The 15,696-nt window shown below is 40.9% G+C and overlaps 1 protein-coding gene across 1 annotated transcript in view; it reads right to left on the reverse strand.

Moving 5' to 3' along the window:
* Positions 1 to 1,295: 1,295 nt before the first annotated feature.
* SLC17A8 (solute carrier family 17 member 8) overlaps positions 1,296 to 15,696 on the reverse strand; it is a 35,507-nt gene continuing 21,106 nt past the window's right edge. The window contains exons 4-12 of the mRNA XM_075274619.1: positions 12,613 to 12,727; positions 12,430 to 12,517; positions 11,319 to 11,405; positions 9,541 to 9,680; positions 7,604 to 7,753; positions 6,255 to 6,387; positions 5,989 to 6,099; positions 4,392 to 4,519; positions 1,296 to 1,911 (exon numbers count right to left, since the gene is read on the reverse strand). Of these exons, the coding sequence (XP_075130720.1) occupies positions 1,570 to 1,911; positions 4,392 to 4,519; positions 5,989 to 6,099; positions 6,255 to 6,387; positions 7,604 to 7,753; positions 9,541 to 9,680; positions 11,319 to 11,405; positions 12,430 to 12,517; positions 12,613 to 12,727 (1,294 nt within the window). The 3' untranslated portion in view covers positions 1,296 to 1,569. The remainder of the gene's footprint in view (positions 1,912 to 4,391; positions 4,520 to 5,988; positions 6,100 to 6,254; positions 6,388 to 7,603; positions 7,754 to 9,540; positions 9,681 to 11,318; positions 11,406 to 12,429; positions 12,518 to 12,612; positions 12,728 to 15,696) is intronic.

Here is a 15,696-nt window from a genome sequence, read left to right on the forward strand (position 1 = left end):
AAAAATTCTAAATTTTGAAGAATAAACAAATTCTTTGAATTGCCATATTTCACAAGAGTAGTATATGGCCTCCTTGCTCTCAAATAATTCATTGTAGAGCACAACTTTTAGTACATTTTGCTAAGGCTAGGTTCATACTTGTGCCCGATCTCGGCTCAGAGTTTTGTACCCGAATCTGCTTAAAAAAAATACAGAGAGAAAAGTCCTGAAAGCAGGACTTTACTCTCCAGATTTTTCCACCTTCTTCAGGTGGAAACTGGGCAGAAAACTGGCAGAACCCGGTCCATGAGATCCGCGATTAACTGCTTTTTTAAGCGGATATGGTTTCCATTCGTGGGGTCCCCAAGCGGACCCAGCAAACGGAAACCTGAACACAGGTGTGAACCTAGAGTAACAAAATTATTTGTGATTTATAAGACTCGTAACTTCTACCTTAAGGTTGCACATACAACTTACCTGTCCCTGATATAAAATAAGATAAATAGGTCATTTGCCATAAAGGCACACAGAACAGCAAATGCTCATGTGCAATATAAGTCATATAGAAATAAAATACAGTCAAACGAAAAATGCTGAAACAGGACATGTTTAATGAGTTGCCTTAAGTAATACCTATTTTATATTACATACAAAAATAGGAATCTGTGATATATGGACACAAAGTTGCCCTTAATACATAAAGACATATAGGCAGCTCCATCTATTTGTAGATGCTACTCTATTAGTATGGAAATAGGCGCTGAATTATTTATGTACTGTATCTTTAAATATTAAAATAAAACATCCACACATCAAGGAGCTGGGGTGAATATCAAATTAAGAGAGAGAGAATTAGCTCTTAAAGGAACCTCATTCTTAAAGGCTATTGACACCTTTAGGGGCATTTTTTTTAAGTGTGTGTATTTTTTGGCTACAAGTCATTTTGTAACTGGGCCTTATTACAAATTTTCAACAATTTGCATTCTGTAGCCTATGTATAAAGGAGGCATTAGAGACCACTCAGTCCAGTATGAAACCCATTCGCTAAGTTCTCTGAAGGGTCTATAGCCGTACTCTCTGATCTCCCAGATTTTAGCTGACATCTTTACAGCCACATAAACCAAAATTAAAAGGTGCCAGCTATATGATCATCTCAGTAGAGCAAAGATAGAGGTTGCGGACTGAGCCATCAGAGAACTTACATGACAAATTTTAGCCTGAACAGGACAGAGCAGCCTGCAATGTTAGAGAATACATGTGGGCAGTGGAAGACAAATGCTTGAAAATTCAGCAAAAAAAGCCCCCAAAGGTGTTTATAGACTTTAGACATAAAAATAGTGAAAAAGAGACATAGGAACTATTATCACAGTCATGCAGATCAATGTTGCATAGCATGAGAAGTCAGACTACTATCAAAGTGCACTATACCATGGGATGGTATAGGAAATGAATATGTTCAGTGGGTAAACAGCGACATTCTTCACCTCATTAATATTTAGAAACAACCAACCAATCAAACTAGTTTCATAATACTTAATGGAGATCTTGTTAACAATACTTCACTTGAACATAGCTAGTGCGCTTGTAGAATTAGGAGTCCTGAAAATTCCCATTCTCATATTGGTAGGATGTTTGATCATCAAAGTCCTGGGTCATGCCCTTCTGTTTCCTCCAGCCAGCCTTTCGGACTTCATTGCTTTGAATGGTAGCACCATAACTGGTCTTTTTACTTGGACTGGAGAATGATTCATTATTCAGTTCAGTTTCTTCTGCTAGTTCATCATTGTCTATAATGCCACATTTATCCTCACTAAGACTCTCAGGGTCGGCCCATTCCTGTTTATCTCCAGAAGCAAAAATACCATAAAAGATAACGCCACTGTAGTGGACTATGGCAGCAATAAGAAATACATTCTGCCATTCTTCACGAGTCTAGAAAGAAATTGAAAGCAATATCATGAAAAATTAGGGCAACTATATATATATATATATATATATATATATATATATATATATATATCAATAATACTGATGTAATAGCAACCAGAATTAACCATGGAAACACAAATATATATATATATATATATATATATATATATATATATATATATATATATATGAATCTCAATAATACTGATGTAATAGCAACCAGACTTTCATCATACAATATCCACGTACACTCTCTCTTCATCTGTGAACAAAAATACTTGTAAATACAAATGCCCCCATCACCTCTCATCTAGACTACTGCAACATCCTCTTCTGAGGCCTCTCACATATACATGTGCTTGGTTAACTTTCAGGGGAACAAAAGGTACAAGAGTTGAAATTCAACATGTCCAATCTTTCTTTCCCCTATGAATGGGGGAAACTTTGTAAAAGAATAGCGCTTAAGGCTGAGGCCCCAAGTTGTGGAAATGCTGCGTAGTTGTAGATTTTGCTGTGGTTTTTTGAGCCAAAGTCAGGAGTGACTTGAAAAGTAATGGAAAATATGAAGGAAGCAAAATCTGCAACATAAATCACTGCATTTCCGTAATGTTGGGCCTTAGCTTTAGTGTGTATGGGGACCTTTAGACTACTCTAATCCACTTTAAAATCTAATGATTATTTAATCTACCACTCGATGTTGCTCTTTCATTGTCTTTACTTTCTGTCATTCCTTTCATTGGATACCCAATGTCTATCCAATTCATTTCCAAATGTCAATAAATATGATACAACTAGAGATGAGCGAACAGTAAAATGTTCAAGATTCGATATTCGTTTTGAGTAGCCCCTCAATATTCGACTACTCAAATCGAATATCGAATCCTATTATAGTCTATGGGGGGAAAATGCTCGTTTCAGGGGTAAGCAACGTTCGATCAAATTATACTTACCAAGTCCACGAGTGAGGGTCGGGCTGGATCCTCTGAGAAGTCTTCTCCGTACAGCATCCCCGCGGCATCTTCCGGCTCTTCATTCACTCTGCCAGGCATCGGGCCTTGCCAGAGCCGACTGCGCATGCCCGCACTACAAGTAGTCGGCTCTGCCCAGGCCCGATGCCTGGCAGAGTGAATTCAGAGCCGGAAGACGCTGCGGGGAAGCTGCACGGAGAAGACTTCTAAAGGTAGGAGAAGAACCAGCGCTGATTGGCCGACTGTATAGCATTTGGCCAATCAATGCTGGTTCTGCATCAAACTTTTCCATTCAAATAGGGAGTGGTACTCGATCAAGTACGAGTATTTCGAATACCGTAGTATTCGATTGAATACCTACTCGATCGAGTACTACTCGCTCATCTCTAGATACAACCTGTCACATCTATGACCTAATCTACCACTGCCATTGCACACATAATCTCCAAACCTAACAAGTCCTTCCTCTCTGCTCCTAGTTCCAGTGTCTCCAATATTTCTCCCCTGCATCTTCCATACTGTGGAATTTGCCACCTCAACATATCAGACTGTCAGCCATCATTGAAACCTTCAAAAGCAAGCTAAAAATTTACCTCTTTAGAAAACTCTCCAACCTGATGGCACTAAACTACCATATAAATATCTTCTATTCTCACCCGTCCCCTGTAGATTTCAAACCCTCATGGCAGTGTCTACTCATTGAGCACTGTGTATATAGCTATAGGAGCCGCAATGATGCAGCTGTCCTTTTGGCACATGATCCACCTTCGGACTGGCAACTAAAGGAGCTGTTGGGGCTTGTACTGTACACTAGGAGCCTATATTCCTTCTGTAATGGGGGCTAAAGTCTCAGGGGAAGTCAGCAAAAAAAACAAAAGTGATGCCAAAATGCTCTTCAAAGTTCTAGTATAAACTTACGCTTACAATAAAAAATGTTCATATTTGCAAAAATGTAATTATTAAATGTCTATAAATTTTAATATGGTTTTGTTCATAAAAGCCCCAAACATTTAACTATATCTTTGTCGGAGACTTGGAGCTCTGTATCACAATATTGGTTGTACAAATTACATGGTATAAAGGGTTAAAACAAAGAAGAAAATAAATCACACTATAGCAATGCTAAAAATATCATCAGTAAAAGTCAAGCTTCACATTCAGCATTCGATAAAAACCTTAAACAAACTGAACGAATGATGAGAAAGGGGTAAGTCATTTGTAATATCCTTACAGATTAAACAATTATTATACAGTACTATCTATGTATGTATATATATATATATATATATTATATATATTATATATATATATATATATATATATATATATACAAATATATATATACGGTATATATATTTATAATATATACTATTATATGTATGTGTACTAGTTATGTGTATAGATTTATGTATACACCATATGCAGTAACACGGTGTCATATTCGAGTGTCTGATACTGCTGCTCTATAACCTCAGCTGATCACTCGACTACAATGACATTGTACTGAAGTTTTACCTTATGCTTTGTCATAGCACCAACTATAAGCGGACACACCATTCCGGATAATGTTCCAACACCATTAGATATCCCCATGAGAATGCTGGCATATCTTGGTGCAATGTCCAGATGGTTGACATTAAAACCTGCAAAACGTACATGGTTATCTATAAATTCACTATGTACTATCATATATTAAACAAGGACTTCTTAGTAGCTCTGTCACACCTCACACCAGTAAAAATAAACATCTTAATATATTCCTACGTCTTACATCTACATTGGCAGAACAGTAGCTTAGTGGTTGGTAATGTTGCCTTGTATGGCTGGGGTCCTAGTTTCTACCCAATGCAGAACATGTTCTCTCTATGTGGGTTTCCTCTGGATACTACGATTTCCTCCCATACTCCAAGAACACAGTGATAGGTTAACTTAGATTGATGATGTAACCTTGATCAAAACTGTAGGGATTGTAGGGTTATAGGTTGGACTTGATGGACTAATGTCTTTATCCAACCTCATCTATGTAACTATGTAACAATGACTATGTTAGGCCTGGTTCACATCTGTGTTTGGTATTCCATTCAGGGAGTTCGCAAGGAGACACCCCCCCCCCCAAACAGAATACCTAACGCATTGACAAGTGGAGAGCTTATGAAAGCACACAGACCCCATTATAGTCTATGGGGTCTGTGTTTTCAGCACGGTCTCTGCATTAGTCATGTAGACAGAAAAGTACTTAATTAACTACGTTTCTCTCCGCATGACTCGTGTGGACACACAGACTCATTATAGTTTATGGGGTCCATAGACTATAATAAGTTTACCACTTGTCAATGCATTCGGTATTCCATTCAGGAGGTCCCCATGTGGACTCCCTGAACGAAATACTGAATGCAGATGTGAACTGGGCCTTAGTTCCATTAAAATGAGTAAAACAAAGATTATTATATATACAGGGATATCAAAGTTAAACCAAATTTCTGCAATTGGTTAAATTACTGCAGAATGTTATATATATCATTATTAGTTTTACAGGATCTTTCCACAGATATTAGCAAATAGCAAAATATGCTGTATTGAGGTGCCGTAATGAGAATGCGGAAGATTATTCATGTATAAAGTCGGCCCCCGGCATCCTTGCTCTGTGATTTACTAATCAGCATTACATTGTAGGCCTGGCAAGGAAACAAGACAGTAAAGCCAATGTTATTTACACTCTGGAATCAGATTCTCCAGACGGCTGCTTACCCAGATGGTATCAAGGACAACATTCATTAATTCTAACAATGCTCAGATATTTGTGCCTTTGTTTGGAGAAATTAATACAGGAGACAAAACTGATGGACATTTAATTAGAACTAATTGTGGAAATTATCATTTACATCATCAGCGATATAGAATAATTAAAATGGATGCAATGTGGGGGATGGTGACTGTTCAGGATTGATTGAAAAAACATTTAAAGAGAACTCAACTAAAACAACTGAAATGACATGTACAGGGATTGTGTAATTTTTCACCAAAGACATACCAATATTAATACTATAGTATATTATGTTATAATATATTAATACTGTAGAAAATGAGCACAATATAGACTAGCAATTCTCACCTGATATAGCGAAACCACTGAATCCTACTGCAAGGATGAGAAAGGAAATTGCAATGACCTTAGTATGAGAGTAGCCGACCACCAGCAGAAGAGTGGCCTCCATGCCAAACCCTGCACAAAAATATGGGAAAATGATCAATATTTGTAAGTCACTTAAAGTATTCAATCGTGAAACAATTACTTGCGCGTGCACCGGATGTGTTTCAGAGTTATTAATAAATATGCAATAAGTACATATTGAAAAATATAATATAATAATCTAATACCTCCGCAGTTCATGATTTTTCTTACAGTTGTGGTGCTCAGTATCTGCCGACTTCTTAAGAAATCTGCCAGCTGTCCTCCAATGGGCACAATAATTGTCATTACCATATGTGGAACTGCAGAGAGTAGACCGACCTAGGAAGCAGAAGACAAGGTTAGGTCAGGTTCACACCTACGCCCGGTCTCTGCTTTCAGGTTTGCGTCTTCTGCCGAGAGAAACTGGATATGTAGGACTTTGTGACTGGTTTTAAAAAAAAAGGTCTCACCGCGGAGATGCACAAAACACTCACGGCAGACACTTTGCAAACCCATTCAAGTGAATGGATTTGAAAACTGACCGGCGGGTTTCCTTCTCCTGTCCAGTTTCTCTCGGCAGAAGACGGAAACCCAAAAGTGGAGTCCGGGCGCAGGTGTGAGCCGCCCTTAGTATTTATTATAGATTGTAAGCTCATTGTTTTAGAGTACTGCTTTCCAGAACTATATACTAACACTAGGGTCACATTGGCGTTAGATGATCATCTGGGTATTCTGTCACCCATTTTGCAATTTTTGGGTGGAGACCAGGTGGACCCCATTATAGTTTATTGGGTGCATAGTTCTTTGTGGGTAACCGCATTTTAAGGGGATTTGGTTTCCATTTTTCAGGTCCCCAAGCAGACCCAAAGAACAAAAACCCCAAAGCAGGTGTGAACCTAGCGGAGCAGAGAAATGTCTCAAATGAACAGCCCTGAGTTAGGCCAAATGCACTTAAATGTGTGTAGCAGCAGGGAAAAATGGCACAGGCGGCACACAAATGATATCATGTGCTGTCCATGCCTCCACAGACCCATTAATAGGTCCTTTCTTGACTTTTGCCCCGGGCTTACAGCCCTCTACACAGACCCATGATAAGAAACAGCAGTGTGTATAGGACCATAGAAAATAATGGGTCACTGTGCTCGCCATTAAAAAGAGACCTAGCATACCTATTATTTTATATTTTTCACACAGAAAAATATGATCAATTAAAAAGTGCAATATTATGCAAAGAGAACCAGCACAAAGACATAAAACATAGTTCTTGAATTATAATTATTTGAGGAATAAATTTATCTGACACCAGTATAATCAATGTAATGAGGTTTAGAAAAGCAGAAATCCTCATAAGAGTAGGGGACCAACCAGAAATGCTTGAAAGATAACATCATATCTAAAGAAGTGTAGGCCTCTCTAATATGCAACACCGGGGGACATGGATGGGTGGGGGGATACATATTGTTTCCTTGTTTATGGACTCGGTCATGGATTCGTATTGTTGGCTGACTTCTTCTTAGTTTAGAGGATGGCATACTTTTACAATTAAGACATGTACCTTACTTATTGGGAAGCCAAACACTTCTTCGAAGTAAGCGGGCTGGCTGATCAGCAGCAAATAGAATGTCCAGCTGCGGCAGAAATTTGCAACAATGATTGCATAGACTGGCATGGAGGTAAAGAACTTCTTCCAAGGTGTCTTAAATTTCTGGAAAGGTAAGCAGAAGATATTTAATGACAGGAAATGTATACACCATGTATTCTGTGAACTGCAACTAGTGAGAAAATATGGATAACTTGCATATTAATTTTTAGGATCTCAAGAATTTTGCTGGCAGCCATTTAATTGAAACCATCAATATTTCTGTCCAGGGCATACAAATCTGTCTTGCCATGTGATAGACACATAGGTGTACAGCTCTAAAAAAGATGAACTTCAAAAACTATGCGGTCGAGAATCCGTCTGTCCATCACATGACCAGGACAGATTTATGTCTACAATGAAGGTTCACATTCAGTGACTTCAAGCAGAAATGTGCACGAAATGTCAAAATACTTAATTATTCAAGATTTTATTTTAGGAATCTATAGAACTTCTATATTTTAAAGGTTTTATATCACTAATATGCAGAATATCTCAATTTATCACATAATAGGGTTATCAAATAGTTGAAAATTACCATATAGGTCGCGTCATATAAAGCTAGATCATTTGCAACAACTAAATATAGGATTTATACCTTTAAAAAAACTAGATAACCTCACCTAGTCAAACTTAATTACTGGGTTGCTGGCCACCAAGCAGCTATTTGGGACCACTATTAGGCCCAGTACTATGCAGATACACAGACGGACATAAAGGGCTCTGTATATTGTGGGTCAGTTGTTTAAGACTGCTGGCAGGCCCAGTGCTATACAGTGTACAGAGGGAAGCAGAGGTCTCTGTATATAGTGGAACAGCTGTTTGGGACCACTGCTAGGGCCAGTACTATACAGTGTACAGAGATGGGCGCAAAGGGCTCTGTATATTGTGGGTCAGTTGTTTGGCACTGCTGGCAGGCCCAGTGCTATACAGTGTACAGACGGAAGCAGAGGTCTCTGTATATAGTGGAACAGCTGTTTGGGACCACTGCTAGGGCCAGTACTATACAGTGTACAGAGATGGGCGCAAAGGGCTCTGTATATTGTGGGTCAGTTGTTTGGGACTGCTGGCAGGCCCAGTGCTATACAGTGTATACAGACGGAAGCAGAGGTCACTGTATATAGTGGAACAGCTGTTTGGAACCACTGCTAGGGCCAGTACTATACAGTGTACACAGACGGACATAAAGGGCTCTATATATTGTGGGTCAGCTGTTTGGGACTGTTGGTAGGTCTGGTAAAATACAGTGTAGAGAGACAGAAGAAGAGGGCTCTGTATATTATGGATCAGCTGTTTGGGATCATTGCTAGGCCCAGTACTATATAGTGTACAGAGATGGAAGCAGAGGGCTCTGTATATTGTAGGTCTGCTGTTTGGGATCATTGCTAGGGCCAGTACTATATAGTGTACAGAGATGGAAGCAGAGGGGTATATGGTGGATCAGCTGTTTGGGACCACTGCTAGGGCTAGTACTATACAGTGTACACAGATAGACGCAAAGAGCTCTGTGTATTGTGGGGCAGCTGTTTGGGACTGCTAGCAGGCCCGGTACTATACAGTGTAGAGAGACAGAAGCAGAGAGCTCTGTATATTGTGGCCATATGAAGTTACCATAGCCCAGTTTCTCATAGCCCACTGAATAGGAGTTGAGCTGCAGTAACATCACTTGGCTAGTACACAATGTATAGTTCATGAGTGTGCAGACCTAGTGTTGCCCCCACAACCAATCAAATATTGATGATCCCTCCTTAGGCCCGAAAATCCCTTTTAATTTTTGTCAAGGAAGACAATTCTTGTTGCAATGAAATAAATGAATTCCTTTCCTATATATAACATAAGAACAATATACTTACACTAGTTGTAACTAAACTACAGCCTTCTCCAATGCTGGTCTCAATGTATGATTTCTCTTCGGCAGTAATAGTAGGGTGTGCGGCTGGACTTTCTGTGGCATGTAGTAACCAGAATACATACCAAATCATTCCAAACATTCCTATATAGAGGTAGATTATGCATTAGTATCTGGAGAATTTATCTCAAGGCATGCTAAAATTACCAAAATGCATAAATCTATAAAAAAAAAAATAATTCTACATTAGAGTTGTCCAATTTATAAAATCAATTTAGAAATCCTGTATTGTGGGAGTCAGAGATAATAGAGAGGGGTCACCCATTGAGAACACATAATAATAATATTACATTTTATCTATACAGCGCCAACAAATTCCGCAGCGCTGTACAATTTGTAGGGTTCTAATACAGACAGAAAGATACATTATTAAAAAAAAGTCATTACACACACTGGGACTGAGGGCCCTGCTTGCAAGAGCTTACAATCTATGAGGTAGACGGGGTGATACAAGAGGTAGCAGGGGCGGCATTGCTTATACAGAGGTCAGACAATGTTGTAATAGAGGTTACTGTCATTACACAAACATAAAACTTTATGAGCCGTCACCAGTCATGTCCTTTAACATGTGGATGGTACTTGGACATATAGAGTTAGCTGAAATGGCATCATATCATGTGGGGTACTGTGGGAGCGGGGACAGAGGAGGGTTAAATTTTGGGGATTCTAATTATAGTAAGGAAGGGTTTACATTAGGAATTGTGATAGGCCTGTCTGAAAAGATGTGTCTTTAGTTCGCTCTTGAAGCTGTTGAAATTGGGAGTTAATCTGAATGTCCAGGGTAGAGCATTCCAGAGAAGTGGTGCAACTCGGGAGAAGTCTTGTATACGAGCGTGGGAGGTTCTGATAATAGAGGATGTAAGTGTTAGGTCATTGAGTGAGCGGAGAGCACGGATTGGACAGTAGACAGAGATGAGGGAGGAAATGTATGGAGGTGCGGCATTATGGAGAGCCTTGTGGATGAGAGTGATAACTTTATATTTTATTCTATAATGAATAGGCAGCCAAAGTAACGACTGGCACAGACCAGAGGCATTGCTGTAGTGTCTAGACTGATAGATGAGCCTGGCCGCTGCATTCAGAATAGATTGTAGAGGAGAGAGTTTAGTAAGGGGAAGACCGATTAGTAAGGAGTTAGGTTGCCTTCACACGGAGTTTACGCTCTGCTCATTCAGACACGTAAACATGTGTCAAAGTGACCGCTGTAAAACAGAATCCCATAGACTTCAATGTGTGTCGGTCTTACGCGCGTTACACATTGAAATCAATGGGAGGCTTTTAAACCCATTGTTTCAGATAGAGCAAAGACATGATATTTGACACAGCAGAAAGACAGTCACTGGTGTTCTGTATTACTGCAGGGGTGATGTCACAGGAAGATGTGTATAATTGGGTGACATCAGCATAAAGATGGTACTGGAAGCCAAATCTGGTGATGGTTTGTCCAATGGGGGCTGTGTAGAGCGAAAAGAGCAGGGGGCCTAGGACCGAGCCCTGAGGAACTTATCGATTAGCCTGAGTGCATTGAGCATATGGCCCATTGTTTTCAAAGGGAACCTTGTAGAGGTGCTACAGGAGAATTAAGCTATTGATGTTTGGAGCTGATGGAGGTGGTGAAAGGTCCTCCTTATGGGAAGTCAATAAGCGACATGTTATTTTTAAATTAATTAACAAAAATCCAGAGCATTTTTTTCTTTTTTAAGGATTTGCAAAAAACCTTACCATAAATGTAAAATACAGAAGACCAACCAATGTATTGTACAAGTATCCCAGCCAATGGCATTGCAATGACTGCACCAGCATATGATCCTGTAATGTAAGAGAGATGAAACAGTATTTAGTGTGTAGAAGCAGATGTCTAAGTGATGTCCCCAGTAGATAAGCAATTCCCCATACTAGGTCCTTTAGTTGTTTAGTGTTGGACAGTCATTCGGGAACCACTTTAGTGACACATTGGTACGTTAGTCCCAAGATAGCAGCTATCTATCAGAGATATCAGCAACATCAATGCTGACATCCCTAATTCATGTGCCGCTTATGTTTGTGTGGATTTATTTAACACTCGCGCTGGTTACTTGCATGCTTTCCTATTAATGTGCCCAGGTCAAGGGTTTGAGATTTCAGACCACATAGAACAATATCTCCATCCACAATATTTGTATCAAGTATCTCCAGGAGAGGTAAGTACGTGGAGTTTTAAGGCTGTTCGCATATGCTGTGTGTTTACTAGGTTTTTTTCCACTTACTTTTACGAGCAAATAAAACCTTGTGAACTCAGCTCCTATATAACATTATTTCATTTTGTGACCATTACATATAATGGTTGGTGCTTGTCACTTGTGACTGTATATATATATATGGTACAACTAGCACTGACTTCACGCAATGAGCGAAATGTCAGTCAAGGTAGAATGGACATGGGAAGAGCATCGTGACTGGTGGTGAGTGGCATTTTTATAACTTTTTCTTTGTCTTCCTAGAAAAACATGCGTTTTCAGTAAGTGCATGTCTAGAGAAGTATTTATAAGCTCTCTGAAAGAAGGCGTTGGTTTAATAAGTCTTGTTCCCTTTATGTGTGTGTCCAAAATGTACAAGTAGGTTTTCTTGCAATGAAATACACACACGCACACACATACATAAATATACTGTATAGTAAATATAGTTGTTCACATGAGATTAAAGTTGGCAGAACTCCCAGTGGTCAAATGCTCTATTGTAGATTTTTTTTACCCTATCCCCATGAAATGAAAAAATACAAGTATATGGGGAGACGGGAGAAAATACATAAAGGCAAGCATAACTAAGAAATGACTGAACGGAAAGGTTGGATTACCACAAAAGGAAGTGGTCGCTAGTCTACTCCTCTCCAAGGGAGGTGCCCATTTGCTCCACATCCCATGGCATGCTGGATACGTCACACCCTAAAAATATGTATATATACAAAATTACCACCCAAAGTTTAAAAGGAACCTCAAAACTATATAAATGTAACTATGATCACATCTTTACCACTTACCTCAACAAGGCCTTGTAGTACCCGGACAGATATAACACATCCATAATGGACGTTTGCTGCTGATGGTATCAACATATTTAATATAGAGGTTAAAAAAATAGCAGCACCAAATACCCTACAAAATAAATAAAGAGGGATAGGTTAACCAGCTTAAGAACCATTTATAATAGGAATACCCAATGTTTATAAAATATTCAGTTAGGCTATGTTCACACTGCTGTTGTTGTTTAGTCCATTCTTCTTATCCATTAGGATTAGAATGCTAGGCTGAAAAATGAATTGAATGAGAGAATGGAGAGAAAGCAGATACAGAAGTATCAATGTTTATGTGCTGTGATATCTTATTATAGAAGACGCAATAATACTTTGAAACCAACTTAAATAATCAAATAAACCGATGTGTGTTTACTAGAGATGAGCGAACACTAAAATGTTCGAGGTTCGAAATTCGATTCGAACAGCTGCTCAATGTTCGTGTGTTCGAACGGGTTTCGAACCCCATTATAGTCTATGGGGAACAGATACTCGTTAAGGGGGAAACCCAAATCCGTGTCTGGAGGGTCACCAAGTCCACTATGACACCCCAGGAAATGATGCCAACACCTCTGGAATGACACTGGGACAGCAGGGGAAGCATGTCTGGGGGCATCTAACACACCAAAGACCCTCTATTACCCCAACATCACAGCCTAACAACTACACACTTTACACACTCAATACCACCTCTCTGACAGTAGGAAAACACCTTGAAACATGTGTATTTGGCACTTGCAGTGAGGAGAGCTTGTCACCAGCAGTGAATTTGGCCCTTGTAGTAAGTTGAGGTTGGCACCAACATTTGTTTTGAAAATCAGGGTGGATTGAGCCTCTAACCAGCAGAGTTTGGGCAAATTCATGGTGGAGGGAGCCTCTAAAAACCCCAGTTTGGACCAATTCATGGTGGAGGGAGACTCTAAAAACCCCAGTTTGGACCAATTCATGGTGGAGGGAGACTCTAAAAACCCCAGTTTGGACCAATTCATGGTGGAGGGAGCCTCTAAAAACCCCAGTTTGGACCAATTCATGGTGGAGGGAGCCTCTAACCAGCCCAGTTTGGACCAATTAATGGTGGAGGGAGCCTCTAAACAGCCAAGTTTTGGGAAATTCATGGTGGAGGGAGCCTCTAACCAGCCCAGTTTGGACCAATTCATGGTGGAGGGAGCCTCTAAACAGCCCAGTTTGGGCAAATTCATGGTGGAGGGAGCCTCTAACCAGCCCAGTTTGGACCAATTAATGGTGGAGGGAGCCTCTAACCAGCCCAGTTTGGACCAATTAATGGTGGAGGGAGCCTCTAACCACCCCAGTTTGGGCAAATTCATGGTGGAGGGAGCCTCTAACCAGCCCAGTTTGGACCAATTAATGGTGGAGGGAGCCTCTAAACAGCCCAGTTTGGGCAAATTCATGGTGGAGGGAGCCTCTAAACAGCCAAGTTTGGACCAATTAATGGTGGAGGGAGCCTCTAAACAGCCCAGTTTGGGCAAATTCATGGTGGAGGGAGCCTCTAAAAAACCCAGTTTGGACCAATTCATGGTGGAGGGAGCCTCTAATTAGCCCAGTTTGGACCAATTAATTGTGGAGGGAGCCTCTAACCAGCCCAGTTTGGACCAATTAATGGTGGAGGGAGCCTCTAAAAAACCCAGTTTGGACCAATTCATGGTGGAGGGAGCCTCTAATTAGCCCAGTTTGGACCAATTAATTGTGGAGGGAGCCTCTAACCAGCCCAGTTTGGACCAATTAATGGTGGAGGGAGCCTCTAACCACCCCAGTTTGGACCAATTCATGGTGGAGGGAGCCTCTAACCACCCCAGTTTGGACCAATTCATGGTGGAGGGAGCCTCTAAACAGCCCAGTTTGGGCAAATTCATGGTGGAGGGAGCCTCTAACCAGCCCAGTTTGGACCAATTAATGGTGGAGGGAGCCTCTAAACAGCCCAGTTTGGGCAAATTCATGGTGGAGGGAGCCTCTAACCAGCCCAGTTTGGACCAATTAATGGTGGAGGGAGCCTCTAAACAGCCAAGTTTTGGGAAATTCATGGTGGAGGGAGCCTCTAACCAGCCCAGTTTGGACCAATTAATGGTGGAGGGAGCCTCTAACCACCCCAGTTTGGGCAAATTCATGGTGGAGGGAGCCTCTAACCAGCCCAGTTTGGACCAATTAATAGTGGAGGGAGCCTCTAAACAGCCCAGTTTGGGCAAATTCATGGTGGAGGGAGCCTCTAAACAGCCAAGTTTTGGGAAATTCATGGTGGAGGGAGCCTCTAACCAGCCCAGTTTGGACCAATTCATGGTGGAGGGAGCCTCTAAACAGCCCAGTTTGGGCAAATTCATGGTGGAGGGAGCCTCTAAAAAACCCAGTTTGGACCAATTCATGGTGGAGGGAGCCTCTAATTAGCCCAGTTTGGACCAATTAATTGTGGAGGGAGCCTCTAACCAGCCCAGTTTGGACCAATTAATGGTGGAGGGAGCCTCTAACCACCCCAGTTTGGGCAAATTCATGGTGGAGGGAGCCTCTAACCAGCCCAGTTTGGACCAATTAATGGTGGAGGGAGCCTCTAACCAGCCCAGTTTGGACCAATTAATGGTGGAGGGAGCCTCTAACCACCCCAGTTTGGACCAATTCATGGTGGAGGGAGCCTCTAACCAGCCCAGTTTGGACCAATTCATGGTGGAGGGAGCCTCTAAACAGCCCAGTTTGGGCAAATTCATGGTGGAGGGAGCCTCTAAAAAACCCAGTTTGGACCAATTCATGGTGGAGGGAGCCTCTAATTAGCCCAGTTTGGACCAATTAATTGTGGAGGGAGCCTCTAACCAGCCCAGTTTGGACCAATTAATGGTGGAGGGAGCCTCTAAAAAACCCAGTTTGGACCAATTCATGGTGGAGGGAGCCTCTAAACAGCCCAGTTTGGGCAAATTCATGGTGGAGGGAGCCTCTAACCAGCCCAGTTTGGACCAATTAATGGTGGAGGGAGCCTCTAAACAGCCAAGTTTTGGGAAATTCATGGTGGAGGGAGCCTCTAACCAGCCCAGTTTGGACCAATTAATGGTG

The sequence above is a fragment of the Leptodactylus fuscus genome, chromosome 5 (assembly GCF_031893055.1).
Source record: "Leptodactylus fuscus isolate aLepFus1 chromosome 5, aLepFus1.hap2, whole genome shotgun sequence".
Classification (NCBI taxonomy): Eukaryota; Metazoa; Chordata; class Amphibia; order Anura; family Leptodactylidae; genus Leptodactylus; species Leptodactylus fuscus.